Source organism: Heterodontus francisci, chromosome 20, assembly GCF_036365525.1.
Source record: "Heterodontus francisci isolate sHetFra1 chromosome 20, sHetFra1.hap1, whole genome shotgun sequence".
Classification (NCBI taxonomy): Eukaryota; Metazoa; Chordata; class Chondrichthyes; order Heterodontiformes; family Heterodontidae; genus Heterodontus; species Heterodontus francisci.
This window is the reverse complement of record NC_090390.1, coordinates 51,466,814-51,481,378: the sequence shown is the minus strand read 5'-3', so window position 1 is coordinate 51,481,378 and position 14,565 is coordinate 51,466,814. Positions and strand designations below refer to the sequence as shown.

At 41.9% G+C, this 14,565-nt stretch overlaps 1 protein-coding gene across 2 annotated transcripts in view; it reads left to right on the top strand.

Annotated features, from left to right (window-relative positions):
• Window positions 1–14,565, top strand: part of dock1 (dedicator of cytokinesis 1) — a 744,225-nt gene that overhangs the window by 147,825 nt on the left and 581,835 nt on the right. For both annotated transcript variants that reach the window (XM_068052738.1, XM_068052739.1), the window contains exons 9-10: window positions 2,020–2,101; window positions 6,996–7,131. In XM_068052738.1, coding sequence (XP_067908839.1) covers window positions 2,020–2,101; window positions 6,996–7,131 — 218 coding nt within the window. The remainder of the gene's footprint in view (window positions 1–2,019; window positions 2,102–6,995; window positions 7,132–14,565) is intronic.

Genomic DNA, 14,565 nt, shown 5'->3' with positions numbered 1-14,565 from the left:
CTAATCCACAATGCACTTTACATTACCAGACGTTGAAGGTGGAGAGGCTAGCATTCCAGGTTAACTGCTAAAATGGCTGAATACACAAACAGACATGGTCAGATCAGTTTAGTCACAAGACTAACTGACTGTTGGAGTTTCTTTGAATTTGAACTTGCCACAGAGTTTTAAAACTCAGAAAGCTCTTGGTTCCTGGACTGAGAGTCTGCTCCCATCTTTTTCTCACGGAACTGAAAACCCATTGAAGACACCCGAACCCCAAGAGAGAAAAGTCTTCTACAGTGAACAAGGTTTAAGAATACTGGGCCCCAACGAAAAGCAAGAATGACCTACAAGCAAGAACTACCTACAACAGGACTACAGTGAGCTTGAAGCACAGTAACAAGAAACTCTTCTGATATTGCCTGAAACCTCTTCACATTACTTTTCTTCCCTTTTCTGTCTCGATTTGCATGTGCATATCGCGTATGCATGCTAGCATGTGGCACGGCGTAGGTGTCAACCGAATTAGAGTTTAAGTTTTAATACATTTCACTTTTCTTTAAACCTACGAAGGCCTGTTTGTGTTTATTTCTTTGTCTTATAATTGGAAAGCGGTGAACAAAGATTCACCAAGGGGGAGCTCAAAACATGGTGTGTTTAAAATTAAACCCTGTTACAGTAAGACCAGGTGAAGGCTGAGAAAGACCCCTAGACACCTTTCTCACCTGGTTGTAACAAGTGGTACAATGTTAGCTGTCCTCTGGCACCACCCCTGCAGCCAGGGAGGATTGGAAAATGTTGGTCAGAGCCTTCGCTATTTCCTCCCTTCTTTCAATTGAGGATGCACTTTGTCCGGGCCTCGGGATCTTCCTCTCTCACTATGTTAATTTCTTCTGATATTTTGCACTCCTCCTCCCTGATTGCAATGTCTGTATTGTCCCTTTCTTTTGGGAAAGCATACACAAAGTATTTATTCACAACTAAACCAACGTCCTCCACACACAGGTTACCGTTATGGTCCCTAATAGGCCCTACTCTTTAGTTATCTTCTTGCACTTTATGTAGTTATAAAAAAAACCTTTGGGTTTTCCTTGATTTTACTTGCCAATTTTTTTCGTGCCCTCGCTTTGCTTTCCTAATTTCTTTTTCTATTTTGCCCCATGCTTTTTCTACTCCTCTAGGTTTTCTGCAGTTTTGAACTGACGGTAACTGTCATAAGCGTTACTTTTTTTCCTTTATCCTCTCCCTTAAGCCCTTTGACATCCAGGGGGCTCTGGATTTGTTCGTCCCACCCTTTTTCTTTAAGGGAACATACTTTCTCTGAACCCTCATTATCTCTTCCTTGAATGCCTCCCACAGGTTTGGCACTGATTTACCTTCAGGCAGCTGTTCCTAGTCTACATCTCAGCTGAATAAAGTTAGCTTTTCCCCAACAGAGAACTTTAATCCTCTGCCGCCACTGCTGGTGCCTCCGCTCAGGTCTGCACATTTAGGTGGAAGCTAGAGAAAAAGGAACAGCAGGATATGTTGATGGGCTGAGATGAAGGAGTCTCTTGATGAGTCTAAACATCAGCATGGACCTGTTGAACTGAATGTTCTGTTACAGTGCCTTATAATACTGTGTCCTATGCAATTTCAAAATACTTAATCGCTTATTTGTTTACCTTTGGATAAACCTGCAGTTAATTCATGATTCTTCTCATCCATGGTCCTGTTTTGCTTCCTATCTTTGGTTTGTAAAATGAAATGCATTCCGGGTGTGGCAATGAAGAGTACATTTAAAATGTATATTTTGGTATGGATGCCTACTGTCTAATAGCATTCATGAACTTGAGAGAGTATATTTTTCATAAGGCTTAGCATTCCACAGTTCATTTTAGTGCTGTTAGTCTAATGTCATAATGATTTCTGTTACCAAAATCTGCCTAAAAATACATATTTTCATTTGTGAATTACTAATGGATAGAAGACGTAGTGAGGATTGTGTGCAAGTGTGTTCGGAGTATTAAAATTTAAAATGGAGTTTTGTTTTTGCAGTGAAAACTACCTAGTTCGATGGGCGAGCTCAGGCCTTCCGAAAGACATAGACCGGCTAAACAACCTAAAAGCTGTATTTACTGTAAGCTATTTTCACCTTTTTTTTTGTTTTGTTAATAGCTTGATAAAGCTTTAGTGCAATAGGCTGGTATTTTGTTATGATTGTTCACTTTTACTTTGAATTTGTTTCACATGGCAGGGATTAATGATGGAGCTTATCCCTTGCTATTGATTAAAAAATGGAAATTTGATTGAAGTTGAACAAGCTTTGCTTGAGTTTTGAGTTTTGGTAGTTTTTTTTGTTAGGTTTAGGTTAGAAGTCTTCAAATGCCGCAATCCAACATTCATTTAAGAGAAAAATGTACCTATGCAAGTATTGAAATCTAAGGGAGAGGAGTGGAAGAAAAGCCAGTGTAACATGACCAGAGCATTGAATGTTAAAAATTAGTTAGAAAGCTTTATGACAAAAGAATGATTTTTAAAATTTATTGCAATCATGTATGTAGTCAGCCATTCTGGTTGGATACAGTACATTCAATAATAAGTTCCATGAGGCTGTCATGGTGCAGAGAGAGCACTTCCCGTCAGGAGGTTGTAATGTGGTAATGCTGAACTAATGCTCCAGAGACATGGAGTTTAAATTTAAGTAATTAATAAATCTGGAATTCAAAAGCTAGTCTCAGTAATGATTGTCAGAATGTAACAGATTGTCATTAAAAACCTATCTGGTTCACTAATGTCCTTCAGGGAAGGAAATCTGCCATCTTTACCCAGTGTGGCCTATGTGTGATTCCAGACCCACAGCAGTTGACTCTTAACTGCCCTCAGAAATGGCCTAGCAACCCACTCGGTTGTATCAAACTTCTACAGAAAAGTCAAGAAAAAATAAAACCAGATGAACCACCCAGCATTGACTTGGGCACCGGAAACAACAAAAGAACGCTATTCCCAGTTGACCCAGCAAAGTCCTCCTTGCTGACATCTGGGGTTGGGAGAGCTGTCTAACATAGTCATAATCACCGAATCAAACCTTACGGCCAATGTTCCAGACTTCTCCATCACTATCCCTGGGTATGTCCTGTCCCATTGGCAGGACAGAGCCATCAGAGGTGGCAGCAGAGTGGTATACAGTCCGGAAGGAATGACCCTGGGAGTCCTCAACATTGATTTTGGACTCCATGGAGACTCGTGGCATCAGGTCAAATATACGCAAAGAAACCTCCTGCTGATTACCACCTATTCAGTACTCCTCCATGTTGGAAGAAGTACTGAGTGTAGCAAAGACACCAAATGTACTCTGGGTGGGGGACCACTGTCCATCACCAAGGGTGGCTTGAGCTACTGATCGAGCTGGCCAATTCCTGAAGGACATAGCTGCCAGACTGGGCATGGCCAGGTGGTGAGAGAACCAACAAGAGGGAAAAGCTTACTTGACCTCGTCCTCACCAATCTACCTCTAGCAGATGCATCTGTCCATGACAGTATTGGTAAGGGTGACCACTGCACAGTCCTTGACCAAGAACCAACTTCGTGCTGAGGGCAGCCTCCGTCGTGTTGTGTGGTACTATCGTCATGCTAAATGACATAGATTCAGAACAGATCTGGAAGCTCAAAACTGAGCATCCATGAGGCACTGTGGGCATTCAGCAGCAGCAGAATTGTATTCAACACAATCTGTAACCTTGTAGCCCAGCATATCCCTCACTCTACCATTACCATCAAGCCAAGGGTCTCCAAAAGGAGTGTAGGAGAGCGTGCCAGGAGCAGCACCAGGTGTACCTAAAATGAGATACCAATCTGGTCAATGTACAACACAGGACTACCTGCATGCTAGACAGTGGAAGCAGCATGCTATAGATAGAGATAAGTGATCCCATAACCAACGATCAGATCATAGTTCTGTAGTCCTGCCACATTCAGTCGTGAATGGTGTTGGACAATTAAACAATTAATCGGAGGAGGAGGATCCACCAACATCCCCATTCTCAATGATGGTGGAGCCCAGCATGTCAGTGCAAAAGACAGGGCTGAAGCATTTGCCAACATTTTCAGCCAGAAGTGCCAAGTGAATGATCCATCTCAGCCTTCTGCTGAGGTCCCCAGCATCACAGATGCCAGTCTTCAGCCAATTTGATTCATTCCACATGATATCAAGCAACAATTTAAGGCATTAGATACAGCAATGGATACAGGCCCTTACAACATCCCAACTGTAGTATTAAAGGCTTATGCTGCAGAACTAGCCATGTCTCCAGCCAAGCCGTTCCTTCCATCATAAAGTCAAAAGTGGGGATGTTCACTGATCATTATAGTGTTCAATACCATTCACGACTCCTCAGATACTGAAGCAGTCCTTGGCCAAATGCAGCAAGACCATTGCAACATTCAGATTTGGGCTGATAAGTAGCAGGTAACATTTGTGCCTCACAAGTGCCAGGTAATGACGATCTCCAACAAGAGGGAACCTAATCATCTGCCATTGACATTCAGCGGCATTACCGTTGCTGAGTCCCCCACCATCCACATCCTCGGGGGTTACCACTGACCAGAAACTTAACTGGACCAGCCATATAAATACTGTGGCTACAAGAGCGGATCAGAGGCTGGGAATTCTTTGGTGAGTAACTCACCTCCTGACTCCCCAAAGCCTGTCCACCATTTATAAGGTACAAGTCAGGAGTGAGATAAAATGCTGTTCACTTGCTTGGATGAGTACAGCTTCAACAGTTCTCAAGAAGCTCAACACCATCCAGGAGAAAGCAGTCTGCTTGAATGGCATCCCATCCACCACCTTAAGCACTGCCTCCCTCCACCACAAGTGCACAGTGGCTGCAGTGTGTACCAGTTACAAGATGTACTGCAGCAATCTGTAACCTTGTAGCCCAGCATATCCCATCTACCATTACCATGAAACCAAGGGACTCAATGAGGAATGTAGAAGACCATGCCAGGAACAGCATGAGGCATACCTAAAAATGAGATACCAACCTGGTGAATGTACAACACAGGACTACGTGCATGCTTGACAGCGGAAGCAGCATGCTATAGATGGAGCTAAGTGATCCCACAACCAACGGCTCAGATCAAAGTTATTCAGTCCTGCCATATCCTGTCATGAATGGTGATGGACAATTGAACAACTAACCGGAGGAGGCTCCACAAACATCTCCATTCTCAATGATGGTGGAACCCAGCAGGTCAGTGCAAAAGACTGTGTTGAATCCGATTCTACTGCTGCTGAATGCCCACAGTGCCAAGACCCCTTCGACTGCATCTTTAAAACCCGCAACCTCTGCCACCTAGAAGAACAAGGGCAGCAGGTGCGTGGCAACACCACCACCTGGAAGTTCCCCTCCAAGTCACAGGCCATCCTGATGTGGAACTATATCACCGTTCCTTCACTGTCACTGGGTCAAACTCCTGGAACTCCCTCCCTAACGGCAGTGTGTGTGTACTAACACCACATGGACTGCAGCGGTTCATGAAGGCAGCTCACCACCACCTTCTGAAGGGAAATTATAGATGGGCAATAAATGCTGGCCTTATCAGCGATGCTCACATCCCATGAACGAATAAAAAGATGCATTCAAAATTCATTCATTTATGTGGTCAGAACCTCAAGATTGTCTGCCAAAAGCAGTGTAGTCCAACTACACTATAATTCAATAGTAAGATTTTTCATAAGACAGTATTTCCAATCCTTATTTACACTCATATTCAGTTCACAGATGATAAAACAAATAATTTTACACATCTGATTTATCAGTTATTGCACAAATACAAGGACTTTACTTTTGAGCCAGTTCCCATTTGCCTTTGCAACAGATGCATCAAGTCCAGTGTATTTAAATAATAGACACATGGCTTGTGTGTCTGCAACAGGCAGTATTGGACATGTTGTGAAAGTGGTAAACTGATAATTTTTGGGCAGATAAAAGGCATGATTTCCAGTAGCATTCTTGTGATCAAATATGCAGTAATGGTGTTGAAAGCTGCAAATTGCCTTAAGTTTGGCTGAACTGTGTTTTTGTGAGGATAAATAATTTCCTCCTGATGCCATTGTCCCCCAGCATCAATTCTACGCTGATGATTAGATGATTTTTAATGTCTGGTATGGCATGAGGAAAAACTTTATAACGTAGCAAGTTGTTAGGTGAGCATGTGGTGGAGCAAGATTCAACTGAGGCCTTCAAAATAGAATTGGATAATTATTTGAGGAGGAAAAAATTGCAGGGCTGCGAGGCAAAGACATGGGTGTGGGATTATGAGAGTTGCTCTCACAGAGAGCTGACACAGATACGACAGGCCAAATGACTGCTTTCTCTGCTACAGCTATTATATGATTCTAGTGTAGAGTTTGCTTAGCAAAGGAACTTTTTGCTCTCATTTTCAAAACGACCTCTCAAGGTAAAGTTTTAAGCCCCTGGTAAGATATATGATTACTCAGCTGAAAACAATGTCAAGTGATTTTTCAGACCTTCCATAGAAATAATTATAAGTCAACTTTAATATTCCATTTAAATTAGAGTATTAATTCAGGCTTTTTAAAAGAAAGGCTATCTTGGGTAAGAAAAGTGTACTAGTTTGTCTCGATTAAAAAATAATCCTCGAAATACATTAAAAAAAACTTGCATTTATATAGCTTCTTTCACAACGACTGGATGTCTTGAAGTGCCTTACGTTTTTTACGTCCACCTGAGAGAGCAGACAGGGCCTCGATTTAACATCTTATCTGAAAGACAGTACCTCTGCCAATGCAGCGCTCCCTGCATTGGAGTTTCAGCCTTGATTTTTGTGCTCAAATCCTGAAGTGGGGCTTGAACCTGGAACTTTCTGACTCAAAGGCGAGAGTGCTACCCACTGAACAACAGTAGTTAGCATCTGTAAAGGGAAAAGAGAGGTTATGATTTTTTTAAGTGCATATACTTCATGAGAGTTGGGATGTTTTATTTGGGATATCTCCATGTTTTTCACAGGACCTCGGCAGCAAAGATCTTAAAAGAGAAAAAATTAGCTTTGTGTGCCAAATTGTCAGAGTGGGTCGCATGGAGCTGAAGGACAATAATACGAAGAAATTCACCACAGGGCTGAGGAGACCCTTTGGAGTTGCAGGTAAGGGCTCAGCCATAACATAAAATATATTACTGAACATATTTGGAAAACTTGGACTATGAAGTACTATATATGCAGTTTCATTTTCTTCCCTTAGACAACTTTCAAATTTTCAACTAGTTTAATAAACATTACAGCTGGTAGGGGTATATGCAGAACTCAAATCTTTCATGCGTTTTGAGTATGATAAATGCCACTTGCCAATTAACCTCAGGCAATGCAGTGCTTAGTTTTCAGTTGACAAAGCGAATAAGCAGCTCACTCAAATAAGTTAATCGGATCGGCGAATGGAGGAAAATAGGATGAAGGCATATGGGAACAGGGTGGGTAAATGCACTTAGGGCTATTTGCTTGCCTGGGTGGTAAACCCTGGCATGGATTTGTTGGGCAATGTTTCCGCATTGTAACATCTATGCATTTCAATACATAGACAACTGGAAAACTGGTTTAAAAACTGCTCAGGAAAGCTCACCCGGCACTTAAATGCTGCAACAAATATTGTGCTGCTCCTTTAATAATGCCAAAACACTTTTTAAAAAACATACTTGATAAAGGTTTTGTTAGGTTTTTCAGTTTTTTTATATCTGTGAGCACAGCTTTTCCATTTTAACAAGGTTTAAAAATTTTCACAAGGAATTGAAGTGGTTTTCGGCAGGAAGCTGTCAATGCGTCTAGCAGCAATTATAATTACTCAGTAAAGTGGACGATGACATAAAGTGCATTCATCTGGGCACATGCAAAAATGTTTGCTATCCATTTAGGGAGCATTTTACCTATATTTGTATAAAAAAGGATGATGACATTGCACTTTACAAATTGTTACTGTTTTTAAAAGTCAAAGTCTTTAAAGGTTTACATGATTTCTATTTGACATCATCTGTTCAGCTGTTTGTTGTGGTTTCACTTTAACTTTTATAAGTAATTTTCTGTGTAGTGTATCTAGAAAGGGATCCTAGTAAATGTTTCAGTGGTCGGCTGCTGAAAAAGCACTAGTAACTTAATTGCTCATCGTCTTTAATCAGCTGCCTATATAAATATAAATTAGAAAGTCTTTTATTGTACTCACAATGATTTTTATTTAACCCCTTTGATCTCTTCAGCTATAATGGACCCAAAAACTATTTGAATTTTTTTTCCTTAAAAAAGGTAACTTTCTAGAGAAATGTATGTTTCATTTGTACTAATACAAGCTAAGCATTTAAGAATATAATTTCTGGGAAAAAAGATTTCAATTCCTTAATATGTTTATTGGGATTTAAAGCATGAAACAGAGTGCTATACAATAAGTTGATAAACCATTAGTTGTACTTAGCATAGGCTGACCTGCATGCAGTATTTGGTAGACAAGCGTGAGGTGAGGCTGCATGTGTACGGTCAGACATAATGCTATCTTAAATTATAAAGCAGCGTGCAGCACAAAACTTTACACCAACAGTATACGACTTAAGCAGGTGGTATTTTAAATAAGATGTTGGACTCCTACTGTGTACACTGCTCTGGCACAGACAAAAAGTATGTGCAGGGTAGGTGAATAGAAGACAATAATCTGTATGCTGGTAATCTCATTCTGCCAAAAATCTACATTAGTTGACTAGATTCTACTTTTCATTCATTTTCACAGGAAGCAAAGTGGATGCAAAACTACATTCTTGGAAATATGTAACCATTGAAATTGCTTACATAGGCTCTAGAGTGATTACTTCATAAAATTCAAGGGGAAGGATTAAAAAGGAGTCATGATCCCAATTTCTACATCTGTTGATATAACTTGTTATACAAAAATCGTATTTAGCGCTAACCGCTTCTACAGTGATATCCAGGGTTGTCACAGATATCAGTAGTAGTTGTGGACCAATTTACATGTCCCTATTTTATGTATCACTAGGTAAAATTGATGAAAGAAGGCCATACAAGCTGCAAATTCTCTCATGAAGCTGTTCTGTGCATTGGCCAACAGCATTCACTTTCTTGACATGGTCTTCTCTTCATGCTAGATTATGACTTAATTAAAAAAACCTTTCTTAAGCCAGGAATGCCACCATATACAATGGTTATGAACACTGCTGCATCTGTGTTTCTACCTCATTTTCTGAGCACAGAAGAACCATAAAGAATCTCCCATCATACCCATACATCGTCTGAACAGAGAGCCTAAGGTCCAACAGTGAGCTCAAGTCATGCTGCTTGATTCTGTATCAGGTAGCTGCTGGCTTATGACCTTGCCCTGAGTCAGGCAAAGGCAAGGTGTACACTGTTTCCAAAATTTAATTTGGGCAGCATTGCTTCTCCAGCTCATTCAAAGTCAGTGCTTCTGATGTATTGCAAAGAATTTACATCACAGAAGCAGACCATTCAGCTCTATGGTCTATGTCAGTGTTTATGCTCCACACAAACCTTCCCCCACCTTACTTCACCCTATTGACATATCCTTCTGCTCCTTTCTCCCTAATGAACTTAATTAGCTTCCCTTTAACTACATCTATACCATTCCCCTCAATCACTTCATGTTCTCACCCCTCTCGTGAGTAAAAAAAAACTTTCTCCTGAGTTCCTTATTGGATTTATTAGTGACTATCCTATATTGGATTTATATGAGAAGGCATTCGATTCACAGATTTACTTATAGTTTTAAGGATAACAGGAATAAATGAGGGATATGTGAAGATCATAGAGGACATACACAGATGCAACAGCCAGAATAAATATTGAAAGAGGAGTGAGACAAGGGAATACAATCAGACCAAAAATATTCACCACAATAATGGAAGACATATTCAAGAAGATGCCCTTAGAGAAGAGAGGATTAAATATTGATGGAGAAATACTAACAGACTTAAGCTTTGCAGATGATGTTGCACTAATTACTTCATCCATTAAAAACTTGGAAGTACAACTAAATAACTTAGAGAGTAAAAATATTGGGCTGAAAATGCACAAAGGAAAATCATAGTTTATGACGAACTCTAAGACCAAGATAACATACAAATTGAAGACCAAGAAATTGAAAAAGTGACTGAATGCAAATATCCGGGCCAAACATTAAGGAAGGAGTATTGTACAAATGAAGAGGTACTGAGTAGGATTAGGACAGGGTGAAGTTGTTTCGGAAGATACAGAGATATTCTGTGTGATAAGAAAATACCACTGGCATTAAGGAGGGGAATGTATTATCAGTGTGTACTGCCGACCATAATCTGTGGGGCGGAATCATGCAAAATATATAGAACAAAAACTGTGTACAGTGCAGCGAGCAATGCAAAGGAAAATGTTACACATGTTCATTCGTGATAAAATCCGGTGTAATGAAATACGCCAGAAAACCAGAGTTAAGGACTTCATTCAGAAGATAAAAGAAGCCAAATGGAGATGGGCTGGGCATGTTACTCAAAGAAACGGTAACAAGTGGACGTAAAGGCTAACGGAATGGCAGCCAAGAACAGGAAAAAGAAGGGGGAGGCCAAGAAGAAGATGGAGAGATGACATAATATCATACCTAGGAACCACATGGGCAAGAACAGCAAGAGATAGAGATAAATGGAAAAGGCATGAGGAGGGCTACATCCTACAGTGGATGAATACAACCTGTAAATTGATCCTATATTTGTGATCTCTAGTTATGGATTCCTCCACAAGTGGAAACGTCTTTCCTACGTCTACCCTATTGAATCCCTTCATAATTTTAAAGACCTGTATCAGGTCATGTCTCAGACTTCTCATTGTTCTAGAAAAAAGAGCCCCAGCTTGTTCATTCTGTCCTGATAGTTGGACCTTCACAGCTCTGGTATCAACCTTGTTGTTTTTGTTTCCAGTGCTTCAATGTATTTTCTTATGCATATTAAGCAAAATAATTATATGATTGCATCGGAAACATTGTGCAGTGTTTAAAATAACGAAAACTAGTTAAAGTGAAAGAGACAATTAATCTATTTTTAGTCTATTGATCTGTTTTTCAGTGGATTTCCCACAAACTTGTTCAGTGAGTTGGGAGAATTGCTGGTTGCTTTACCTCTGTACTCAATTTTTAATCTCAGTTTTTGTAAAGCGGTGCAGCAAAGTATGCCAGGTTGGAGGCAAGTACTTGGCAATTAGGAGCATTGGATGGTTCATGTGATTACAACCATCCCCTTTGGTGCCGAGTTTACAGAACTAGGGTGGGGGTTTGGCAGTAATTTGCAGTTGCTGAGCTTTTGTAGTATGTGGCAGTCCTGAAGTTTGATAGGGTTTAGTAGCAGTTAAGGGATGATCCTTTTCACCAGCAGTGCGATATGGGCCTTGGGGTTTGTAGCACGGGATTGGGTACCAGCAGTAAATGGGAAGGGCCATGTGGTGTGCAGCATTGAAGAAGTGGCCCTCGAATTTGCCAGCCCTGCTTGGGAATTTGGGCTTCAGTAGAACTATGAATTCCAATTTGGACATTAGGTTCAAAGCTGTACAAATCATACTTATGAATAAAACAGAAAACCTAAGCAGGAGTAGGCCATTCGACCCTTTGAGCTTGCTCCGCCATTCAGTAAGACCATTGCTGATCATCTCCTGCAATGCTATCTTCCTGCACTATCCCCATATCCCTTAATTCCGTTAGTATCCAAAATTCTTATCGATTTCTGTCTTGAATGTACTGAACAACTGAGTATCCACAACTCTGGTATAGAGAATCCGAAGATTCACAGCCCTATGAGTGAAGAAATTTCTTCTTCAGTCCTAAATAGCTGACCCCTTATTCTGAGACTGTGACCCCCAGTTCTAGACTCCCCAGCCGGGGGAACATCCTCCTAGCATCAAGCCCCTTAAGAATTCTCTATGTTTCAGTGAGGTCACCAGAATTTAGACCTAGTCTAAGAACATGATTTAGTGGTTAAAAAGTGAGGGATTTAATAGAATGTTCTATTTGTTTAATTAGGTTATAGATGTAAGGTGTAGTAAACAAAACTTGTTGCCACTGCCATACCAGTTACAGTATTCAAACAGGGCTTTATGTAGGACCCAGATAAGTAATGTTGAAAAATGTAATGCCAGCATTTCTGCCTTGCTGCAAATTTGAGGGCTAACATAAGTCACGATATTTGCCATAAGGCTTCAAACAGAAAAGACTTTGATCAGCTGCTGGACAGGTCTGTAAACTATTCTGACTGATCTGGGGCTGAACTTTCCATTGGGGATTGGGACCCCAATGTCTGAACCATTTCTGGGCCCGGGTCACACTTCGGGGATGGGGGGGAAATGTAATCCCAGCCCGTGATTTTCCCTGAGATCGGCAGCTAATTGGCTGGAGAGTGGGTTTGGTGGTCAATGCGTAACGGCAGGTGCAGGACGGAGGAGGGACTCTGAAAGTGCGGACCCGATTTCAAGGCATGACAGCTGCCATTATAGTGGCAGCTGTCTTGCATAGTCATCCAGGGACCAATTTAGTGAACCTTCACTGAACTGCCTCCAGTGCAAGTATATCCTTTCTTAAATGTGGAAACCAAAGCTGCACACATTACTCCAGATGTGGTCTCATCAAAACCCTGTATACTCGTTGCAAACTTTTTTTTATTCCTGTAGTCCAATCCCATTGCAATAAAAGCCAACATGCCATTTGCCTTCCTAATTGCTTGCTGTACCTGCATGCTAACTTTTTGATTTCTTCGAATAAGCACACCCAAATCTCTTTGAAAATCAACACTTACAAGCTTCACGCCTTTTTAAAAAGTACTCTCCTTTTTTTGTTCTTATGACCAAAGTGAATAACTATACACTTCCCAACGTTATACTCCATCTGCCATCTTGTTGCTCACTCACTCAAACTGTCTATATCTCTTTGCATGGAGTGGATGCCAGTTGTGCTCCACTGGTGGCCCCCTCCAGTGATCCAGAGTGCCATTGAAGGGCTGAGGCAGTCACCGATGAGGCTGAGGGTGCCACCCTTCACGGGGCACCGTCATTATCGTCGGCCTCCTTGTCCCCTCTGATGGAGGAATCTTACATGCAGCAGGGCCCTGTGGCGGAGGCTGCCCCTGCATTGACGCCAGTGCCGTGCCCTCCACGATGAGGATGAGCGCCACATGCATCTCAGCCGGGAGCAGACTTCCTCCATCTCATTCACCTCACAAAGGGAGCACTGCCTAGAAGTAGCCGAGAGCAAAGGCTACCACGTCGGTCTTAGCACTGAGTGGTTCACTTGGGTTAATTTCATTTGTGATTATGCACATTGTAATTCATTAATAAATTGGAAATGTTGATCCATGATCCCAGATGTGTGACCTTACATTCTATAAGGCAAGACCGCTGGAGAGATGTGTACTATGCATTGCTGATAAGAACATATGCATTGAAGGTTATGTGTTCTCACAGGCAGATCAAAGTGAGTACCAGAGCATGCAGTCCTGCTGGACAAGTAGCACTCGGGTGAAATCAGGTCTGGATCAGATGTGCTCCGGTGTTCACACCATCCTGATGAGAGCTTTGACTCCTGAGCCAGCCCTGTTCAATTCCCTGCACAGCATGGGTACTGTTCTGCTTTGCACCTTCCTCTTGCTCCTCCAGTCAATTGTGTCGATCTAGCGCTTCACCCTCTTCAAGGTCCGTACGTCTCTGGAGGGCCATGTTATGGAAAATGCAGGAGACCCTTGCAGCAGTATACTGCAGAGTGCCGCCTGACCAGTCCAGGCACTGGAACAGCATCTTCAGATGCCCGATGGTCTGCTCAGTGATAATTCCTGTGAGCAGATGGCTTCGGTTTTACAGCTCTGTGCCTCCGTCTCAGGGATACGTAAAGGGATGAGTAGCCATCTCTTCAAGGGATATCCCTTGTCCTCTAGAATCCATTCAGGGAGTTTCGGTGGTGACATGAAGAGCTGTGGCATGCTTGACTGCTAGAGGATGAAGATGTCATGGCAGCTGCCAGGATAGCATGCGCACAGATGCATAAAGCTCATGCATAATACCAACAGAACATTTAGGGAGTGGAAGCCCTACTTGTTGAGGAATCTCATTGACTGTTCACTCGGCACCTTGATGACTGTATGTGTTCAATTGATGATGCCCTGCACATGTGGGAATCCAGTGAGACAAAGCTCACTGCCCTTTTGTGTCTGCGAGGCCCCATCTGTTTGAAATTGTATGTACTACCCGGCTCTCTCAAATAGGGCATCAGTGACCTGCGAGATGCAGTAGTGTACTGCCGCTTACTAGACGCCATCAAGGTCTGGTGCTGATCCTTGGAAGGAGCCAGAGGTGAAGAAGTTCAAGGTCACAGTGATTTTAATGGCTACTGGCAGGGCACGTAGGGCAGTACTGAGAGTTCTGAGGTCTTCCTCAATGAGGGCAAAAACCTCAGTTGTCATCTACTTAGATAGGCGCTGTCTGCTGCGGCACTGATTCTTTGACATGTCCAGGTGGAAACGTCTCCGGTGATAAACTCGGTGCTGAGTGTATAGTTTCCATTACCTTCCT